Source organism: Chelmon rostratus, chromosome 17, assembly GCF_017976325.1.
Source record: "Chelmon rostratus isolate fCheRos1 chromosome 17, fCheRos1.pri, whole genome shotgun sequence".
Taxonomy (NCBI): Eukaryota; Metazoa; Chordata; class Actinopteri; order Chaetodontiformes; family Chaetodontidae; genus Chelmon; species Chelmon rostratus.
This window is the reverse complement of record NC_055674.1, coordinates 4,996,114-5,018,060: the sequence shown is the minus strand read 5'-3', so window position 1 is coordinate 5,018,060 and position 21,947 is coordinate 4,996,114. Positions and strand designations below refer to the sequence as shown.

The 21,947-nt window shown below is 42.0% G+C and overlaps 3 protein-coding genes across 3 annotated transcripts; all 3 read left to right on the top strand.

Moving 5' to 3' along the window:
- The first annotated feature begins 1,314 nt into the window (after positions 1–1,314).
- Positions 1,315–8,768, top strand: nmt1a (N-myristoyltransferase 1a). Its single transcript, XM_041956986.1, has 12 exons — positions 1,315–1,418; positions 3,523–3,628; positions 4,074–4,218; positions 4,339–4,457; positions 4,788–4,879; positions 5,002–5,118; positions 5,728–5,898; positions 5,993–6,101; positions 6,185–6,355; positions 6,446–6,610; positions 6,706–6,843; positions 7,843–8,768. The coding sequence occupies exons 1-12, from the start codon at positions 1,315–1,317 to the stop codon at positions 7,861–7,863; spliced, it is 1,458 nt and encodes a 485-aa protein (XP_041812920.1). The 3' UTR covers positions 7,864–8,768.
- A 1,480-nt stretch (positions 8,769–10,248) lies between these two features.
- Positions 10,249–16,008, top strand: retsat.2 (retinol saturase, tandem duplicate 2). The gene is made up of 11 exons (XM_041956684.1): positions 10,249–10,446; positions 11,426–11,608; positions 11,889–12,130; positions 12,864–13,065; positions 13,154–13,351; positions 13,432–13,551; positions 13,893–14,031; positions 14,403–14,512; positions 14,604–14,773; positions 15,126–15,285; positions 15,386–16,008. Exons 1-11 carry the CDS (start codon positions 10,290–10,292, stop codon positions 15,532–15,534), a joined length of 1,830 nt encoding a protein of 609 aa, XP_041812618.1. The 5' UTR covers positions 10,249–10,289; the 3' UTR covers positions 15,535–16,008.
- A 715-nt stretch (positions 16,009–16,723) lies between these two features.
- On the top strand, positions 16,724–21,067 carry cdk21 (cyclin-dependent kinase 21). The gene is made up of 7 exons (XM_041956685.1): positions 16,724–16,953; positions 17,631–17,763; positions 18,614–18,781; positions 18,946–19,055; positions 19,184–19,234; positions 19,692–19,824; positions 20,897–21,067. Exons 1-7 carry the CDS (start codon positions 16,724–16,726, stop codon positions 20,972–20,974), a joined length of 903 nt encoding a protein of 300 aa, XP_041812619.1. The 3' UTR covers positions 20,975–21,067.
- The last annotated feature ends 880 nt before the right edge of the window (positions 21,068–21,947 follow it).

Genomic DNA, 21,947 nt, shown 5'->3' with positions numbered 1-21,947 from the left:
GTGTGTTTAGAGGGATGGGGTTTACACAGGGATACAATATGGAGGAATATGTCCACATTTGGTTTGCATTTAACACTTGTTTCTCAACAGCTAAACCATTTGCAAGCAGCACAGGCTCCAGAGGAGTGAACTGCGTGTGGGCCTAGGCAAAATAATGCAGGAGGCCATTTTTAACAATGCTGGCACCACTTTATAATAAAACATGTTGTAATGCACCTCACGTCATTCACCAAACGTCTTCAGCTAACTTGCATTTATCAGGGCTGTATTTGTCTTTATTTGAAAATGAAGTGTGTGTGCAGTCTCAAAGTCATGAACCACTTTTTAATAAGGCATCTTTAGTTTATAAGTCCAAAATAATGATTTTATTTACATGGGTAGGTAGGTAAGATATTTCAGCAGCCCGTTTTCAGAAGATTGGTTGTCAAACTGTTTTTTGACAAGCAAACACTTGCTCTTACTTAAGGAAATGTTCTGTCAGTCTGTATGTTTCTTTTCAACAAATCCCATGAAAATCAAGTCAGCAATGAACTGATCTTAACAAGTCTGTGTATCTTTTAAGTCCTGATATATCTTAGTCCTTTGTGTCACAGACCTCCACTGTTCAAAAAACCTATTAAACACACATCAGTAAGCCACACCGTCACACTGGATGACATGTCCCTTCGCAACAATGAACACGGGACTGTAGTTTGTCTTGAGTCAATCCAAATTACACTGTTCTGCTGCTATAAATGCTTATCAAATTCACAGCTGCAAATAGTCCCCCAAAAAGCACAATTTGCTCATTTGAGAAACATTTCTCTCAAAACCACAGAGCCAAACTCTTTGAGAAAATAATTTAGAAATAAAACTATATATTTGTGAGGAACTGAGTGCTGAGTTTCATCCTTTAATGCATTACATATATAAGATTTTAGTTCTGACATACAAACCACTATATCAAACATGTTAATAGAAAGTGGTACCATGCTGCTTTTATTAGTTATATATGCACATTTTGTTATTAATAGAAGAAATTACCCTCAAAACACTTGACTATTTGACTGCAGGCCTAACAGGTCTCTAATCGTGTCGGTGAGCATGTTAAATTAAAGTCTACCTTTTTATCAGGGTCGTGAGAAATCTAAGACTGAGGCTTTAAAGCCAAACCATCAACTATCTATTATGAGTGTTCATTATAAGTTCTTGGAAGCAGCCGCTAACAGTTAGAAGGCAACAGTGGACACTTCCATCACCGCTCTGAGCCAATCGCATCGAGGGAGGTTTAAAGTCGTCGATGGCACGCGGTGGCTTCTCACTTCCTGGTTGAAGATGGCGGATGAGAATGAGACAGCACCGATGCCGGAGAAAGAAGATGTAGAGGACCACGGACACTGCAGCGACTGTGAAAATGAAGAGCACCACTTTGATGATGGGTAAGAAAGCAGGCTTAGCAGCATAGCGGTGTAAAATATGTCACGTTGCTGTGTACTTCAGCAAAGCGAGTTCAAGCTAAAGCCTCGGCCAGCAGTCGGGGTAGATTGCCATCGATGGAACTTGTCCCGCCCACTTGCTTTTACCTTATTGGTTAGAAACGGTATTGGCTTGCAAGTTCTTTGATACGATTGGCTGAGAGTGAGTTCTGTTCCTCGTGTGGGCGGACCTTAAGGGTGCTCTCCTTCGGCTCTGCTAGCAAGGCGTAGTATGGGGGTAGAAAAAGCAAAGTGCGCTTGAGAGCAAGTCATGTAACAAAACACTACATTCACTTTCACTTGCACAACATACAGAAAGAGTCAAATCTTCTTATTAAGTTGACAGTTTGATATTTTATTCGCGCGTCGTTGTTGTCTGCCTGGAACTGATGCAATTCATGGCAACCCCACTTGACATTTAGCGAATTAGCTTGCATGCTAACATAGCTGTCAAACCCCTATTGTCTGTAAAATGATCTCGTTGCAGACAGTTGCCAAATCAAAAGTGAAACAAGCAAATGCATGTTGTTGCACATGCAGCATTATATAATGACGTGTGCGTGGGCTTTCAATTACCCCATTAATCGCAGAAATACTAAAGATCCTAAATCCGCCGAGCTCTGGACAGCTCTTGCTTCAAGAAGTCTTTGATGGAAATCGTACATAGCAGGGAAGTGGCTTCTGTTAATGTTTACCAAGCGGTGGCACACATGAAGTGAACCTAAGTGGGCTAATATTAAGGCGTGTCCTGCTCACGGCAAGTGCGTTGTATGTAGAGACAGTGCAGTAAGGCAGTGATTTTTATGGCCTGCGACCTCTTCAAATAAATCAACGTCTGCTTGTGACCCTTCATCATAAGTTATGGCCTTAGTGTGGTCATGAGCTGTGAGCAGTTTGAATTTACCTTCTCAGATTGTACACGTCTAAAGTGGTGAAAGCCTCCAGTATTTCATGAGGGAAAAACCCTGAGGAAAGAGTAAGCATGATTTTATGTAACAAAAATATATGTTTTTATACCCAACCCACCACTGCTGTAAGGGGAAAGTGATGACTCTATTAACTGAAGTCAAGCAAATGTGAGTTTCACTGTTGCACTTTTCGAACAACGCACGCAACTCCCCTGCACCCACCACACAGAAACAAAGAATAGTTCTGGCGGTTAGCTGGTCTACTCTGTTGAAACAGAAGCCTGTGGAACAAACTATTGAATGTTTTGTTGTCCATTGTCCCCGTCAGCCACTGACCTCTTGTACATACATATGTACACACGAGTAGATACCATACACTCTTCTTCCAGAGGTCATGTGATTCGCCATCTGTGCTGGAGTTACAAATACAGGCCAGTGCTTGGCCTCTCTCCTCCCTTGGACACTAATGAGATTATCCTCTGTAAGTATGCAGTCTCTCTCAGGCCAGAAAATGGGATAGCTGGGTGGGGGTGTGTGGTTCCTCGGGTTTTGAATGATAAGACAACAGGGGTTTATGACACACAGGCTGTCAGAGGGGGGGGGGGGTTGCAGGACTACCTGTGAATTGTGGTTTGTATTTTTGCATATCCCTTTGCTTGTCCACTATGTCTTGTATCACCTGATACAGGTGATGGGGAGAAAAAGAGTCCGTATGTTTCTAGTACATTATATGTGTCCTGCCAGTTTCTTGTGACGTTATGTGGGGTTTTTGGTCTTGTTAATAGACTGCTGCAGTTTTTTTTTCTTACCTGTCCTCGAGCTACACCTGACATTATCAAGATAAACAAACAACTATGTTAGTCTATCACTGAGAAGTCTGGATGAACCCTTTCCAACTAAAAGTGACTTTGTTTCACTGCTGAAATATGACATGTCGGAAATAAATAGCAGTGAGAATAACGCTGACTTAGACTAATAAGACGGCTCTATGTAGCATATTCTAAGGCAGAAGTCTGCATAATGTGCCGTTAATCATCCCGGCTATTGTCCTCGAAGCATAATCCCTGGTAGAGATTTAAAACGATACATTTTGACAGGACATGGCTTTCCTCTGGGATAGCAGACTAATAGGGATCTCTTCTATTTCTGTCCTGTTTCAGTGACAGGGGTCTGGGTGACGACACTGGTGCCAAGAAGAAGAAAAAGAAGCAGAAAAAGAAGAAGAAATCTGGTGCCACAGAAGCAGTTCAGGACCCCCTTGCCAAGGCATGAATTCCTTAATTTTTTTGAAGTAACACGTTTTTAAATGAAAGTGTCAGGTCACCCAACATTCAGTAAGAAACAAAAATAGTCTAGTTCGGGTGTGATTTACCAAACTCTGGAGTTGTGAGTTGAGTTGCGGTGCTCAAGGCTGTAAAAACCACCCAGAAGTTATGACACAGTATATAATAGTGATCTTCACTCAGGTTAGTTTACTGCTCATGTATGTACTGTGTATTGTGCTCATGGCTGAGTTGGCTGTAAACATTGTGGACTGTGGCACGTAGGGATCTGTACACTGGTAACTCATTGTGCAGCACTCACTGATCAGACACTGCATGTTTACAGTCTCGTCATTTAAAGTCTCATTTGCCTTGACCCTCATAACTCACACCAAAACTGTTTTTATTTGAGGGACTCTTTATTTAATTCATTTTTACTTTCCAAACAGGTGAATTCATTGCCAGCTGACAAGCTACAGGAGATCCAAAAGGCCATTGAACTGTTCTCTGTAGGCCAAGGCCCTGCCAAAACCATGGAGGAGGCAACTCGGAGGAGTTACCAGTTCTGGGACACGCAGCCTGTGCCCAAGCTTGGTATGACATTTGTCTGGGCTTTCAGTTCTGTTTCAAGACTTAAAACAGCCACAAACTAGTGAATTTCATTTATTGTGGGTTTCTGTTCTTCATGTTTGAAACGGTTTTGTTTTCCTTCAGGGGAGACTGTGACATCACATGGCTCCATTGAACCTGACAAAGACAACATTCGTGAGGAGCCCTACAGCCTCCCACAGGGCTTCAGCTGGGACACCCTCGACTTGGGGAACCCTGCTGTGGTAAGAGAGTGTACAAATACACACATTCATAGCAGGAATGCACATGAGAAATCTGTCTTTTAGTAAAAATTCCCTGGAGTCTTAGTGCTCTTTGCCTTATTTTGTTAATAAGTGAACTGTCCTTCATTCGTTGCTGTCATAAAGTGTGTCTGGTTTGTTGGTGCAACTGAGCTCAATAAACTTGCTTCACAGTGAAAACTATAGTCCAAAAGGAAACAAACTAGGCAAACTAATTCAGTCTGTGGTATAATCATGTTGTTTCTACATTACTCTTCTGTGTTTGTAAAGGTTTTGACTAATGGCTTATTACGTCACTTTTTGTCAAACCAGCTCAAGGAGCTTTACACGCTTCTCAATGAGAACTATGTGGAAGATGACGACAACATGTTCCGCTTTGACTACTCCCCCGAGTTCCTGCTCTGGTAATTCTTCCCAGAACTCATATTATTCTAATTTCAAATAAAACATTTTAGAAAATATTAGCATAGGTGATGGCAATACAATAACATGCTGCATTTAACGACTGACTTGTCTCTTTTCTCAGGGCCCTGCGGCCCCCTGGCTGGCTGCCCCAGTGGCATTGTGGAGTGAGGGTGAACTCCAACCAGAAACTGGTGGGCTTCATCAGTGCCATTCCTGCTGCCATCCATATCTACGACATGTGAGTGAACACATCAGCGCACCATGAAAATATTGTTTCTTTATCTTCCTAACTTCCCTATTAGGGTACACATGTACAGCCTAATGAATAAAGTCTGCTTTTATGATGTCCATAATGTTCAGTTTTATGGCACTGTTATAAAGGAGTTAATTAAATTATATTTCCACTATTGAGGTCATAGTTAGCCGTGCTGCGCCGGACTGCAGTATAATCATGTTTCTAATATTCTCCTGTCTCATGTATGTAAATAGCCGGGACAAAAAAATGAGAAACACCTCTGGTTATAATGTAGTCTACAATAACACTACATTTAACTATGACCTCAGTAATAAACATCTAATAAAATCTACACATTTCTGACAATGTCACCAAAAACTGAACATTATAAACCTTGTAATTATGGCAGAGCTGTTGTATTGGGTTGCAGTAGATTGAAATGGGTTGTAAATGGTTCTTCTGATTTTAGAATCTTTATGTGAATTGTACAAGTGAAACACATTGTAGGTTCATAATTTCAGTGTAAATAGTGTTCATTACTGTCATCATTGCTTTCTTTAAATTTACTGTAGTTTGTTAGACATTCACAGAATTGTTTTCTTTGATATTTAGAGAAAAGAAGATGGTTGAGATCAATTTCCTCTGCGTCCACAAGAAGCTTCGCTCCAAACGAGTTGCTCCGGTTCTGATACGAGAAATCACCAGAAGGGTCAACCTGCAGGGTATCTTTCAGGCGGTCTACACTGCTGGAGTGGTGCTGCCCAAACCTGTGGGCACATGCAGGTGGGTCTGACAGAATAGCTCTCCACACACTGTATGCACACACTCTCCTCTCGTCTTTTACTGTGTCAGGTACAAATCAGAGTCCTTTGCACAGGTACTGGCATCGCTCTTTGAACCCACGCAAACTCATCGAGGTGAAGTTCTCCCACCTGAGCAGGAACATGACTATGCAGCGCACCATGAAGTTGTACCGCCTGCCTGAGGTGAGTGAGAACACACAGATTTGACTAACTTTTGGCTTCATGGCTGGGCGACATCTTTATTCATCTCCTCTTCACTCCTTCAGGCTCCTAAGACTCAAGGTCTGCGGCCGATGACCAAGAAGGATGTGCCGGTTGTGCATCGCCTCCTCCGTGAGTACCTGAGCCAATTCAACCTGGTGCCTGCCATGAACCAGGAAGAGGTAGAACACTGGCTGCTGCCCCGGGAGAACATTATCGACACTTACCTGGTGGAGGTAAAAATTAGAGACCTTTGTTTGTAAATAATTCTGTCCTCAAACCATCCTCGACATGCTTTGTATAAATCTATGCTGTTCTCTCGACAGAACGATGGAAAAGTGACTGATTTCCTGAGTTTCTACACACTGCCCTCTACCATTATGAACCACCCTGTGCACCGCAGCCTAAAAGCAGCATACTCCTTCTACAACGTGCACACCACCACCCCCTTGCTCGACCTGATGTCCGATGCCCTCATCCTGGCTAAATCGGTGTGTGTTCATCTTCAGGCCACGTGCGTGCTCTCTGAATTGTTTGCCGACAGCGAACTAATGTATTTGTTTTTCCTTTTCATCCTTTTACACAGAAAGGGTTTGATGTCTTCAATGCACTGGATCTAATGGAAAACAAGACTTTCTTGGAGAAGCTCAAGTTCGGCATTGGTGATGGGAATCTACAGTATTATCTGTACAATTGGAAGTGTCCCAGCATGGGATCAGAAAAGGTACATTTCCTGGGGAAAATTCTATTTGTAATGGTAATATCAGAACCTCAGGGTGTCTGCAGGCTGGCACTGAATATAGTTTCCTTAGAAAAAAAAAAAGGCCCAAGAAGCTTTTACAGTCTTTAACTTCATTTACGCAAGTCTTAAATTTTAATTTTCTCTCTTTCGCTCCAGGCGGTGATGTCAGTCAAAAACAGTTTGCAAGCTATCGGGAATTATTACACACAATAGAAGGATTGTTAGGACAGTGGACAGGAGGCTGTTCAATCCTCCTCGTGGAGTTTCGGTCAGAACCATCAGACCTTAGCAGACAGCAGCAGCTGGCAAGCTCATGATCTCATAAGGGGGAAGTGTCAAGTTTAGCAAAAAAAACTTAAATGATTTCATCATTTTAATTGGTTAAAGTGTAACTTTTTGAAACTGGTCCAATATTGAGCTAGAGCGCCGCAGCCAAAAATAAAAATATTAAAAAATCTAAAAGAAATCTAAAAATAATTTGTAATAATAGTAGTTTTTGCAACTGACAGGTCAGATTGTTATTCAGTATCTGAATCTATGATTATGGAAAGGATTTCTGCAGAGATGGACTTTTTGTTAACAAGAAAGATTCTTTTTTTTTTAACCAGAAGCAGCCGCCATATCACTTTGCATGGAGTAAGTGTGCAGGCGTTTCCTTTTTTCATCCATTAGTTACTTTAAGACACAAACATAGGAAAATAGGGTCCAGGTTAAAAAATGCTGAACCCGTCCATCAATTTCCTGCAATTTATCAGGTCACATTCATTAAATGTACTACATCATCAGGAATTACTCTTATATACTGCTTGGAAAATGTGATATAATGTGACTGTGAAAGAACATTAATTTGCTTTCTGTGTGGTATTAAAAAGGTCTTTAAAACCTCTTCAGTTTAACTTGGTGAACCAGGCTGAAACCCTTTAGCCTCAAGTTCCCCTAAAATACCTGCATTGCTAATCGCTCCACTTGTCTCTGTCTCAGGTTGGTTTGGTGCTGCAGTGACATCCCTTTACGCCATAAACAAGTGTCACCGACAGGCCAGGAGAGACCGCACCATCGCACTGACCACCTGACAGATGGACTGATGACTTCCTGCTTCAGGAAAGGAAAACCCACCGCCCATTTTTACTTTTTGACCTTTTGAACTTTGACCTGCACTACCGCTGCCAGGCGAGGAGGCAGGGAGAGTCTTGCTGCTCTTCCTCCTCCCTCGATCACATGGACCTTAAGCCATTGTAGTTACCATCCCAAACAACTGTATTTCATCTGAGAGCTGTCTTGATTGTACCAAACACACATACACACAAGAACAGTTTGCACAGATCACCGCATACCAAACGCTCACTGTTGGCATACCGACGAAACGTACAATACATGTAAATAATATCAAACATTACTGCGGATTATTCCCTAACACACACAGACTAGAACCTACTCTTTTATTTTATTCATAAATGTTGGAAGTGCTTTTTGCAGTTAAGATACATCTGTCATCCTTCAGTTTTAGAGATAAAAATAAAAAAAATCAAATAATCAAAAAAATATTTTAAAGAGGAAAAGGCTCAAAAGGGTGAGGTAATAAATACCAAAAGTGGACACCAGATAAGGGCTTCTGTTAAGATTTTTCTTGTCATGCTTGACCCTTTCTTTTTTTTTTTCTCCTCCAACCCTCTGTTCTGCCCGTCAGTATGGAGTCAATTCAGCACTGCTTCGAAAAGCTGTTTATGCCACAGCTGCTGTTTGTCTTCTGGAGTTCTTCTCGTCTGTAGTAACATTCATGACCCTCCTCCTCCAGCTTCCCCCACTAACAGAAGAAGCCCCGAAAAACACAGACTGGTAACAATGGACCAGCTCAGTCGGGGGAAAAAAAAAAATCATCAGAGTCATTGTGGTCGAGGCTGGTCGGCCACACAGAGGTTTATGGCATTCCGATGGAGTTTACGCAACACATTTATCAGCCGGTATCAGATTTGTAATGGCACAAGTTTCAATGTCCACCCTGCTTGAAAAGTCTGCATGGGCTTAGTTTGAAACCAGAAATGTGCTCGAGGGCACTTCTGAAGACTTTTTGAGCTCATAATGCAGACTTTGCTTGAGGGAGTCACACAGGAAGTCTTAAAAATCATCATAACGGTTAATAAAATACACGAGATCAGGCAACAAGTCTACATGCACATATCTCATACTGTGTTTAGTTCTTTGCTGTAAAAAGGCGTGGTCATGGTTTGATTTTGTCTCATATTACAAAATAACATCACTAATGTGCTTTTATAAGCTTTATTTAGAAAGTGACAACACACACAATAGTATTAAGATGCATAATATGAAATGTGAGCGTTGCAGGCAGCATTACACCTCAGTACAGCATCTGCACTGATGATGCAGGTGGTATCAGGTGAAGTGAGGAGTCAGGGTGGATGTTGGAACTGGGCCCATGAACAGCAGTCTGGACTTCCAGGACATTGTGCAGGGTGGGTGGTGGTGATGATGAGGGGGGATACCCCCCCCACACACACACACTTAAGTGTTTCTTATGTACAATGTTGGTTGTTTTTGCAAACAGATGTAAAAGAATAGTGGGTCCTGTGATGCAGGATGAGACCGAAGATGCAGGTGATTTTTTTTTTTGAGCAAGAAAATAAAATCTAGAAGTTGCTGTGAGGTTTTTGCATGTTTTTTGGGGTTTTTTTTTTCATGTTCAAGGTCATGTTTACGCAGAATGTCCAGAATATCAAATTAAACAGTCCATCAAATCATGGCGGCTACTTGTTGCAGTTAAGCACTGGAAGAAAAAAAAACTGAACTCAAGGTCAACTTGCTGGCTTTTTAAGTGGACATTAAGTTGTTTGTTTGTTTGTTTGTTTTACCCAAGTCAATGGAAGCTTTTGGGTGTAACTGCCATTTTTTGTTGACAATATTACCACAGATTATCAACTGACAAGGTGTTTGGAAAGGCAGGCAACATGGATTATTTTATAAAATGAATGGTTTAAAGATAGAAATACTCAACAAATAGGTATTGCTGGTTCTCTTTGTACCCCTAAAAGTAACAATAAGAATACTAAATATACCATACTTTTCAAAAGAAATACAAAGTTATTATCGAGACATTTCGGGATTTAAATAACATCTTGAATTTATAGAAAGTGCGATGTAAAATGAAAATCAAACTCTAATTTGTATTCAAATAGATGAATTAATAAAACAGAAAAAAACGTGATTTTGTTTGCATTACGTAACAGTTGAGACGTGATCGCCGTCTCTTTTCTTTTTGAACTTGACGTTGATTTGTCGAAATTGACTGACAGCTCTAAAGGAAAGCTCTAATTGGTCCATATTATTATCTGTCAGTTATATAGGCGGTACTTTAGCAGGTCTAACACGGAAGTGGTGCCAGTGAACGGAGCGGTAGAGATACAGCTACGAAAATGATCGCTGTAGCGATAATTTGTGTCGGTTTAGCCGTATTTATATTAAAATATGTCTTCAGCGGCTCCGGGCCAAATCCCTTCGAGAAGGACACTCGTGAACCGTTGAAAAAGATGGTTCACGACCGGAAGGAGAAGAATAAAGTGCTGAAGCAAGGTGAGTTAAATGACCAAGGTTAATAAAAGTGTTTTGTTTTTAGTTGCAAAAACTGGAATTGATGAAAGTAATAATGTGTTAATCGGATTTCTCCCTCGATAACAGCCGTTAAAGTAATATATTTACGATGGAAACCCTATTAGCACCGCAAGGCAAAGTGTCTCTGAGGAATTTACACTTTGTACAGTAAATTTGTGTCCAGTGACATCCTGCAACAGGAATGTGGCTGTGATCTAACTATGTGGTGAAATATTCCTGTCTAACCAAGTTCAGCTGCCATTCACTATTTCATACATTATTTGTACGTGTGTATACAAATTTAGTGTCTTTTTGAAGCAACTTGTTTGATTTGTTCTTTAAGGCTAAACATCACTTCTTCCCTCAGAGGTTGTATTTCAAAATAAACTTCTATCATGCTAGCAAATGTTGAAAACACCGTCAGCTTGCAGCATCTCAAATGAAACCGTTTCTTTCTTTTCTGTTTTTTTCTGACATTTTGTTTATGAAATAAATTAATTGGTAAATAAAAAAAATCCCAAAATTAATTTACTTTGAAAATAATAGTGGCAGCCCTGTCTCATTGACTTGCACTTCTTTATCCACGTGTCTAATCTAAAAATAGATGATATATAATCTCAGGTGCATGGACTCCTGACCTAAAATAACCTAAGGTTGTAAAAAAATATTAAGGCCAAAAGGAAAATTAGTTATTGATTTTTTCCTAGTCCTTCTTAAATATCAAAGCGTCTATTAGAAAACTTATAATATTATATAATATTAAGAAAGTGTATATTAATTTTTGACCAGCAATCCCAAACGTATCCAGTTCTGAGACATAAAACAGAACTGGGCATTAAATCCTCACATTTACAAAGCTGGAATTGAGTATTTTTCAATTAAATTCCTCAGATTTATTGTTTTTGTGCCTTCTGTGCCACAGCTGCGCTGTTGTTTGACTATTCTACTGCCTTCTCTTTAGGTTTTCTGGCCAGTAAAGTACCCGACAACCTGGATGCCATCATCATCGGCAGTGGGGTCGGTGGACTTGGCCTTGCGGTGCTGCTGGCCAAAGTTGGAAAGAAAGTCCTGGTTCTGGAGCAGCATGATCGGGCTGGAGGATGCTGCCACACGTTCACTGAGAAGGGTTTTGAGTTTGATGTTGGTGAGACAGATGACTCTTGTTTCTTTGCATGAATATGTGACACCTAAAATTTAAAAAATACTGTGACATTTTCATTTTATTTGTCATTTGACGCTTTTTGTGTTTTGTTTTATTTTTTGGAATTTGGGCTTGTAAAAGTTGAGCAAATATGTCTCAGTTTGGGTGAGGGGAACATTTTCTGTGCTGAAGTCCTCTTTGTGATTTAGCCTGATGAGATGGGAAAAAAAAATGTCTTCCAACATTCAAGTCTTGGTCACATGTATCCTGCTTTGTCCCTCAGGGATCCACTACATCGGTGACCTGCTGGATCACAAGCCGTTCCGCTGCATGCTGGACAGCTTAACTAACGGACAGCTGCAGTGGGAGCCTCTGGACAATCCCTTTGACGTTGTAGTGCTGGGACCACCAGAAAACCGCCGCAAGTACCCCATCTACAGCGGCAGGACCCGCTACCCAGAGGAGCTGAAAAAGTGCTTCCCTGGAGAGGAGAAGGCCATCGATGAGTACTTGAAGCTGGTCAAGGTGGGATGTTTTTATGATCGGGGAGAAGATATCTGTATCCGCAGCTTCAATAGAATAACCTTTCTCCCAGTGACCCTTGTGTTTATAAACTGTACTTAAGTACAAAGAGGCTTCACTGTCCAGATTTCTGTCAGTGTTGTTCAAGGGCTCAAGGGTTGCTAAATCAAAGGTCAGAGATATTGGCCATCATTAGCTGCATATTGCATCATTTTATCCGGGCTGAGTTGCAACAGTGTCTTGCCGTGACTCACAGATAAAGAAACGTCATGCTCTTAAACTGCTCACAGAAGTTTGCAAAAAAATTAACTTACAGATGCAGGAATAAAACAAAAACAAGCAGAAACATACAATTAAAATATTAAAATTCATTAAGAAAAGAGATGAAAGGAGATGGATTCATTTATGATACAACATTAACATTCACTTTTCTCTGTCACTTTCTTTGTTTCATGAGCCTAATACATTATATCTAATAAGTATGTAATACTTTGGTCCGTACTGTCAGTTTGTTCTTCTATGCTTCCTTTTATCTGCTTGTGTTAATACACAAATGTCTGAACAACCACTTAAACTTCCCTGACGTGGAGTCAGAATACATCTGAAACCATCAAAACACACAAAACAGCAGCACTTACTTTCAGACCACTTTGACTGGACTCAGGTGTCTGTGTCAGCCATCGTCTGTTAGATGATTTTAGCCACCGTCTGTGTGTCTTGTGTGTTCTGTCTGCAGAAAGCCAGTCGAGGCATTTGGTTCGTCGCTCTGCTGAAGCTCTGCCCCGTCCCCGTGGCCAAGTTCTTGGTCTACACCGGCCTGGCCAAACGTCTGTCCTTCTTCATCAAAATGGCGCACCGCAGCCTGACAGAGGTGGTCAACGAACTGACGGAGAACAAGGACCTCAGGGCCGTCTTCACCTACATTTTCGGCACCTACGGTACGACCACGCCGCAGTTCTGCAGGTGTGATCAGTTCATTTATTTTGGATTCTGCTCATAGTCTTTGTTTCCTTCTCCCATCTGCAGGTAACAGGCCGGAGGATTCCAGTTTTTCCATGCACAGCTTGCTGGTCACTCACTACCTGAATGGCGCCTGGTACCCAAAAGGTGGAGCCAGTGAAATTGCCTACCACATGATCCCCATCATTGAGAAGGCAGGCGGTGCTGTTCTAGTCCGAGCCCCAGTCAACCGCATCTTGTTCAACGACGCCAAGGAGGCTTGTGGTGGGTGTGACTGCTTCCGTTTTTCTGCAGACGTCGTGCAGCTCCCGCGGAGAGGACGTTCACTTTGTTTATCGCTTCAGGTGTGAGCGTGATGAAGGGCCAAGAGGAAGTACATATCCGTGCCCCCATGGTCATCTCTAATGCTGGCATCTTCAACACCTACGAGAAGCTGCTGCCCAAAGAGCTCCAGGCCATGCCAGGTCAGGAAGACGTGCATTTTTAATTCATTAGTTAACCCTTTAGTCTGGAAAAAAGTCTAGACAACGACATCAGGAAGCTTTTTTTTTTGTCAGACCGTCAGCCTAAAACCTGAAAATATTTAATTTACAATGACATAAATGAGACAAAAGCTTAAGAGGCTGAGACTGGAGATTGTTTAGCACTTTTCCTTGACAAATGAGTTAAACAATGATACTGTGAGACAATACTTTGTTATTATTGAGGGCAAAGACTCAAAGATAAACAAAGTTGTCATGTTGCCTTTGTGTTGCTGATCTGTTGGCAAAGCTGCACCGTTTGACTTGACGCTTGTGTCATGCAGCTATCCAGAAGCACCTGAGTATGGTAAAGAACGGTGACGGAGGCCTGAGTGTGTTTGTGGGTCTGAATGGAACCAAGGAGGAGCTGGGCCTGAAAGCCAACAACTACTGGATCTTTTCAGAGAACAATTTCGATGAACTGTACGTCGCCCCGTGTGTTGCATGTGTTGCTTGTCACAACTCATATTTGAGGTCTGGCCATAAATAGACTCTGGTTTCCCTCAAACAAACCAACATTTGGTTTGTAAGGTCAGTCTTCGTGTGTGTGTGGCCACTCAAACATGACATAAAAATCATAAAATGAATGTATAAAATAGGTGCATTTTTACTATGTGGACTGATCAGGTGCATTCAGGTGGACAGTGCAAGTATAACTGAAACATGCATTGTGAAAAACTTACTACATACTGTAGGAATGTAGTCCTGCTGTAAGTCTTCATTTAGAAACATACACTCAGGACATAATGCATCTCCTTCAGCTGTGTTATATCTGCGTGAACAATCTGTGGCAGGGTGGTGAAGTACCTGAATGGAAAGAGGGAAGAATCGTCTCAGTGTGTACCACTGCTGTTCGTCGGCTCTCCGTCGGCTAAAGATCCAACCTGGGAGGAGAGATCACCAGGTACAGAAACATGTGACGTGAAGCTGAAGTCATGCACGTGTCGTAACGACAGTCAGATGAACGTACTGTCCTGTTGTTTTCTGCACACTAGGGAAGTCCACCATGAGTCTGGTGAGCTTTGCCAACTACAAGTGGTTTGAGGAGTGGAAGGATGGCAAAGTGACCAACAGAGCAGCGGACTACAAAGAGCTGAAAAAGGCATTCATTGACTCTATTCTGGACGTGGTTTTGAGCGTCTTCCCAAAGATAACCAGAGACAAGGTAACAAATGAATGAATCTAAACTGTTGCATAAAGCGGTAGTAATCAGCACTGAAGTGGGTGCAGCTGTTAACCATCACTGACTCAAGATAAGCATATCATTGTTATAGATTCACCTTAAAGCAGGTCAGCCTGTTGCAATGGAAGCACATGCCGGACTCTTATTTCCTGTTTCCTGTTCTTGGCTTGCAATCACCTGACCTCTATAGATTCACCCAAAAAATGTAGGAAAATCTAACTGAACAAAAGTTTGAAACCAGGCGAGCTTTCCTGCTTTAATAAACATCTGTATATTCACATGCCTGTGTTTTGTGTGTGTGTGTGTGTGTGTGTGTGTGTGTGTGTGTATGTAGATTGAGTACATTGACGCTGGAACCCCCCTCACAAACACATACTACATCGGAGCCCCCAAGGGTGAAATCTACGGAGCGGATCACGGCCTCGCCCGTTTCACCCCTGAACTCACCGCTGCATTGAGACCTCAGACTCCACTGAAGAACCTCTATCTGACAGGTTAGCCCGTCCGTGCAGCGTGACATCATCCACAGATGGCTTGTAATTCCTGACAGCACGTCACGGTATCTAAACTATACTTCACGTCTTTGTGCTGCAGGTCAGGATCTGTTTGTGTGCGGCTTCGCCGGCGCGCTCGCCGGAGCTCTCACCTGCGGCTCGGCCATCCTCAACCGCAACCTCCACCTGGACGCCATCGCCTTGGCAAAGAAAAACAAGTTTGTGAATGACAAACTGAAGGGAGAGTAACTGCCCTGCAACACTGAGCTGAGTGGTGATTCTATACTGTAATTAATCAGTGCTGTCAAACCCAAAAATCCTGTATAAGGAGGCTCAAAGCGCCGCAGCACCAACTCTCAGATCTCTTCAAACTATTGAGTTATTATTGCTACACTAAGCACTAAGCTTTAAAACACGCAGACCAACATTAATTCATGCTGGGATACTTCAGTTTAGGGAGTAACACCAGCTGTGGGATATGACGCGTCTGTGTAATGAGGCTGTTGAGCTTCCAACAGTCAACCTGCGCTAATCAAAGCAAACATGACCTCAGCTGCCGATGCTTTTATAAACCGCTTGCTATGTTGAAATTCATATGCGATTTTATTTGTGTGCCGGTTTATTCTGAAATGCCTTCTCTCACTCTCACTGCTGTGCCTGTGGTGTGTTTGGCTCGCTGTTTGTAAGTTTAACAACAGCGGCTCCCTCCATATTAAACGGTTCAGATGATGACTTGCTTGCAGTTTGGTTTTTGGTCTGTTTGGTGTGTAGATTTTTTCACAACATGTGTATTAGCTGATGTTTTGAGCAGTACCAATACATACTGTTTATTCCTAAATAATTAATGAAAATCACTTTGCAAATGAGTAAACAGCCGGTTCATTGTTTACAAAGCTGAATGTGTGGAAAGCACCCTGTTCCCAAACACACTCCAGCGTGCATTTGTTTATTCCTGCTGTTGAAAAGCCTGAACCCGGTGAGTTTCCGGCACCTGATGGTGAGCATCGTGCTCACGGTGACACTGACTGCAGCGGGGGCACGTGCACACGATGTGGCCTCCGCAACAGGGAAAGTCTGAGCTTTCTGATTAGCTGGCGAACAAAAGGGGTGTGATTGTCTCATCATCGCCCTGCTGCACACCCACACCCTGCAGCTGCAGGCGGAGGCATGGAGGGCGAAGTGTGCGCCCCAGTCTGCTGAAGGTAAAGTAAAAAAAAAACAGCAACTTCTCTTCCATCAAGAGCGAAATTCAGCTTCTTAAGTGCGTCAAAACGCTGTTATAACAGGTGATAATTACCTGCTAGCTAACGTTAACCCCAGCCTTGTTAACCTAGCTTAACCTTTGACTTTAAATAACGCTCAAAACGACACATTTAGCTGTTGTCATCCTAAAATAAATGTTAATCTGGGAAGTTCAGGTGAATTTGTTTGGAAGAGCATGGACGTCTGCGGAAAACCTTTGTGCTACGAGCTCCTAACCAAGTTAGGAGAGGGCGCCTACGGTGCGGTGTACAAAGCCAGAGAGACGGGGGAGAAACAGCGCCTCCTGGCGGTGAAGAAATTCAATGTCCGCGGGGACACATCACACACCGGGATCCCTGCCGTCATGGTCCGCGAGGTGGCGCTGCTGCGCAAAATGACCTATTTCAACCATCCCAACATAGTCAAGTGAGCCTGTCTGTCAATGTAACTGAGTACATTTACTCAAATACTGCACTTCAGTACAAGTTTAAGCTGCTTGTAGTTTATTTCTAGAGGAACATATACCAGTCTAAGATTATTGTTATTAATATTTGTGCACAAAAATATATTTTTTATATATAAAAAATTTTCCATTGACAAACAGCCATCCTTCTCAAGGCAATAGTATTTTTATACTCTTTTGTATATAATTTATACATACATAGTTGATTTTATTTTTTTGTCCTTTTTTATTGTCTTTTTATGTCTCATTTTTATTCTTGCTGTCTCTAACGACTTAATTTCCCCAGCATGGGATCAATAAAGTTTTATCTTATATGAACATGTGCAAATGCATCATAATGAATAATCATTAATAATATCAGTTAATAATTAATAATTACTTGGTGGACAGAAAATTAATAGACAACTGTTTTGATAATCATTTGAATGATGATGTTAATGATAATTACTGGTGTATTTACATGGAGCAGTTGTATGCTTACTTAATCCACTGTTGGATAAATTAATCTGTTATATGTTATAAGTTGATTTTTTGCAACTCTATTTTATCATTATTTCATAGAAGCACTTGGTCACATCAGCTGAGCTGCACATATTTTCCTGGTGGTGTTTTCTGACCTCATCCTGATTTTAACGTCCAGGATGTTGGATGCGTCTGCTGTACCTGTGGGCTCCAGCTTGGACCTCACTCTGGTGTTGGAATACATTGACCAGGACTTGTCCACCTACCTGTCCAAGGTTCCTGCTTCTGGACTGAGCAGCGACTGTATTAAGGTACAAACTCTTCACCTGGTTTATCTTAGCGTAGCTGCATGTTTTTAAGTATATTTATGTAAGTTTATATGCCCCAAAATTACAGAATTTTCCCACCTGTGGACAAGACAAATGCTTACTTTTTAGAGACATGTGCAGGTAAAGTTATCTATTCCAGCATTTGGGCATGCTCCCACCCCACACATGATTTCTCTGGTCAGACATCTGATACAAGATGTCATACAAATCGCTAACTCTCATCAGGAATGAACCTCTGAAGGCCCTCACACACTGTTGCACGTCGTAGGGATGAGGGTGGGTCCGCTGTCTGGAAGCAGTCTTTAACTTACAGCCATCGCCTCGGGGACTAACGCTAGTGGTGTGTTCAGGTGTTACTTGTTAACCTGTAAAGATTCAAGATTCTTTATTGTCATTGAGCATGACATGTCAATGAAATATGCATTGCAACCCCCATGCTAGAAACAAGATAATAAGAAAGATAATAAAGATTAGAAAGCATAAAATTAAGATAACTACAATAAAATAAACAAACATGCAATAAAAATATTCATAAATGCAATTAAAAATATACCAGAATGAAACAATAAAATATACAAAATATCAATGAAAATGTGCCAATATACTAAAATTAGTTAAGTATGTGTGTGTACTTAAATGTTAAGTACACACTGAAGGTGCAGGTGGAGGTGGAGGTGTAGGTGTAAAAGTGCAGTGTGCAGTGGCTCATAGTCCTCACAGTCTCTCACTCCAGCGAGGGGCTGCTGGGGGTGATAGCTCTTACAGCTCTGGGGAAGAAGCTGTCCCTCAGTCTGTTAAAGCCAGAGTAGTAAACGCCTCTCTGTCTGTGCAGGACGTGATGCAGCAGCTGCTGCGAGGATTGGACTTCCTGCACTCAAACATGGTGATGCACCGCGACCTAAAACCAGAAAACATCCTGGTCAGCAGCCGCGGAGAAGTCAAGATCGCAGACTTTGGACTGGCACGCATGTGCACCTTCAATATCGCTCTCACTCCAGGTGTAAGTGGGGCAGCTCATTAACCGATGAGCAAAGATTACAGACTGCTGTAGCGTATTTAAAGCACTGCACTCTGCCTGTTGTTTGGCCTGAGGTGGAAGCTGTTCTGTTGTTCTTTCTGGTCCTTCCTGTGTGTCTTCATTTCTTACGTTCTCTCTCGGTTCAGGTGGTGACGCTGTGGTACAGAGCTCCCGAGGTGCTGCTGAACTCTGTTTACATGTCCTCAGTGGACATGTGGAGCGTCGGCTGCATCTTCGCCGAGCTCCTCCTCTTGAGGTAAGGAGAGCCGAGACTGTCTGTGTGGAGGAGATATGTGGCTCTGGAGAGTTTAATTCAGGAGGTAAAACGCTCTGCAGTGGTGAAAACAGAGATAAAGTTACCGGATGGCGTTTGTTCTCCCACAGACCGCTGTTTCAGGGACACACAGAGGTTCAGCAGCTGCAGAAAATCTTTGAGTGAGTGTTATTTTCTCTGTTTAGTTCAGATTATTGCTTTCAAGTGAGGATGGTTGGATTTGATGCACGTCTATCAGTGCTGTTACGGTACCGGTGCTCAGAGCGGCCAAAACGGACGAGAGAGTCACATTTCAGTAGTCCTTTCCCACATTTTATATACCACATAACAACATTATGATACACATTGTGTATTAAATAAATCTTTATATTTATTAGATTACATATGCTGTTATTATAGTTATTATTATCAGCAGCTTTTTTGTTTTATATATTAAGATATTAAAATTATTGATGCATTAATATTTAAGTGTCACTAATGCTGCTGCTGGTAAAGGTGGAGCTGATTTTAACTACTTCACTCAAGCTTCAAGCTGTCAAATAAATGTAGTAGACAAAAAGTACAATATTTCCCCTGAAAACATTGTTGAGAAGAAACCCTAACCCTAACCCTCGTCAGGGTGATCGGTTTGCCCAGCGAGGAGGACTGGCCCAAAGACAGCCCCATCCCATACTCCGTCAGCTGGGGGCCAAAAGGCTCCTGCAACAAGCTGCTGCACAACGTGGGCCCAGACGAGAACGACCTCCTCTCTGTGAGCACACCTGTGTTTCTGTTTCCATCACATGTTGCCGTCATTTCACACCTGGAGTCACCCCCCCACACACACACACAAAGAGGCTGACTGACGGTTGGACAAATGAGTTCGACCAATTAGATACTGAGTACGCGGACGACGAGTAATGCTGATGTGATTTGTTGTTGAATTGATAAATCTCATAGAAACCTGTGAAACTCAGTGGTTTCTTTTATCAAACAACTAGACTAAGAGGCTACGAGCATGCTAGCAGCTCTGTGAGGCTGCACAGTGTAGCCCCAGAGGTCACCATCAGTTTCTCTTAAAGATGATTAACTGGCAATTCTTACAAATCCGGACGGCACATTTTTGATCCAGATGCTTTGACGTGTCTCAGAACAGCAGTAAATGTTGTTAAACGACCTTCTCGGTTTGTCAAACATTGACGGTTAAATATCAACCAAAGGCTGCCTCTGTGACCTGAATGTATAATGCTGAATCAGTATGCTAACATGCTCACGATGACAGAGCTAACATGCTGATGTTTAGCAGGTATGGTACCATGCATGCCATCTTAATTAGTCTGTTAGCATGCTAACGTTTGCTAATCAGCATGGACAACAAAGGCCAGCTGAGGATGATTGGATCTTATTTGTTCTGCAGATGAGATATTTCACTAAAAAACAAAAGTATCCAACTCATGGTGGCGCTAAGGGCATCGCCACAGTCTGCAAGAATCATCCTTTGGGAGGCCTGACATCTTTAGTGGATGAGATATTTTAGTCTGCACCAAAGTGTGGACTGACCAGCATTTCTATCCCTCGATTTATGCTGCCGGCACGGTTAAAAATAGCAAAAATAGCTACAGCCTCACAAACCTGAAGAGCTTTTCCTCCTGTCACAGAGTCACTGAACGCAGCCCAGGTCTCTGTTGTGGTCAGGCTCAGCTGGTGGGTTTTAGATGTGTAGGAGTATCTGAGAGTTTATACCGTTATTAATGAACTGATTACTCAAATGACTGATTAAAACGAAAAGCATCATAGTGGCAGCACTGAGATTATAAAGATGTGACTTCTCTTTATACCTGCAGAAATGTTTGGCATTCAGACTGAGCGGTCGCATCTCGGCCGCCAAAGCTCTGGCTCATCCTTTCTTCACAAAGCTCTGAAGGAGGAGAAAGACTTCGGCTTCACCCCCTCCTCTCGACTGTCAGCTCCGCTAACGAGTCCTGTGCCGTAAAATCCAGCGTGCACACACAGATCATGGGACTGTGGTCAGGTTTGAGGGACTCTGATGGCACAAAATCCTCAGCGGCAACTGATGTGTTGAGAAAGTCTGTAAACCAAACCTGACACATTTATGAAGTGTTAAATTCAGCCGTCTTTCATCTGAACAGAGTAAAAGTCTGTTGTTCTTAGTCTGTGTATTCACACAAAATGTAGTGTTTCTTTGTTGCTGTTACTATTAAAGATAGGGACTGTTTTCCTGTCAACTACTGACTATTATGAGCACCTTTAACTTGTTGAGTTGGTTTCTGTTGTTTCAGCTAAATGTTTTTTGTTCATACTGGAGGAAATTATTTGCTTTTGTTATTTTTGTGAAGGTATTTATGGTGTCATCACTGGAGCGGATTACACCTGTATTTATGTTTGTGTATTATACCAGATTTTTTCCTACGTGTTACACTGTTCATTCAAGAAGCATTTCTATAAATAATTATCCCTCAAATCCGTCTCTGCCTTTGAATGCAACACGATCGATGACATTCAGGTAGAAGAAGATCTGCTGATGTTGATTCTGTGACTGATGTTAATGTTAAGAGCCACATCAGCAGGTACAGATGAGTAAACAACACAGGTATCTTTTCCTTGTGCAGCTGCACAGTGTGAACAGAAGGGGGCAGTGCTGAGACAGTTACAGAACGAGCAGCAGAGTAGACCCCAAACCTCAGCTGCAAGTGTTGAACATAACGAAGCTGAAGAGGGTCAGTTCATCCAAAGTGCAGATCATTTCTCCACTCACCTCGTCTGGCTTTGCAGATAATTGTGTTTTTATTGAAGTTTGTTAGATGTGAGATGAACATGTTGAAGCAGGGCACAGAAGACAAATGTATTGCATGTATGTATTTTATATATACTTTA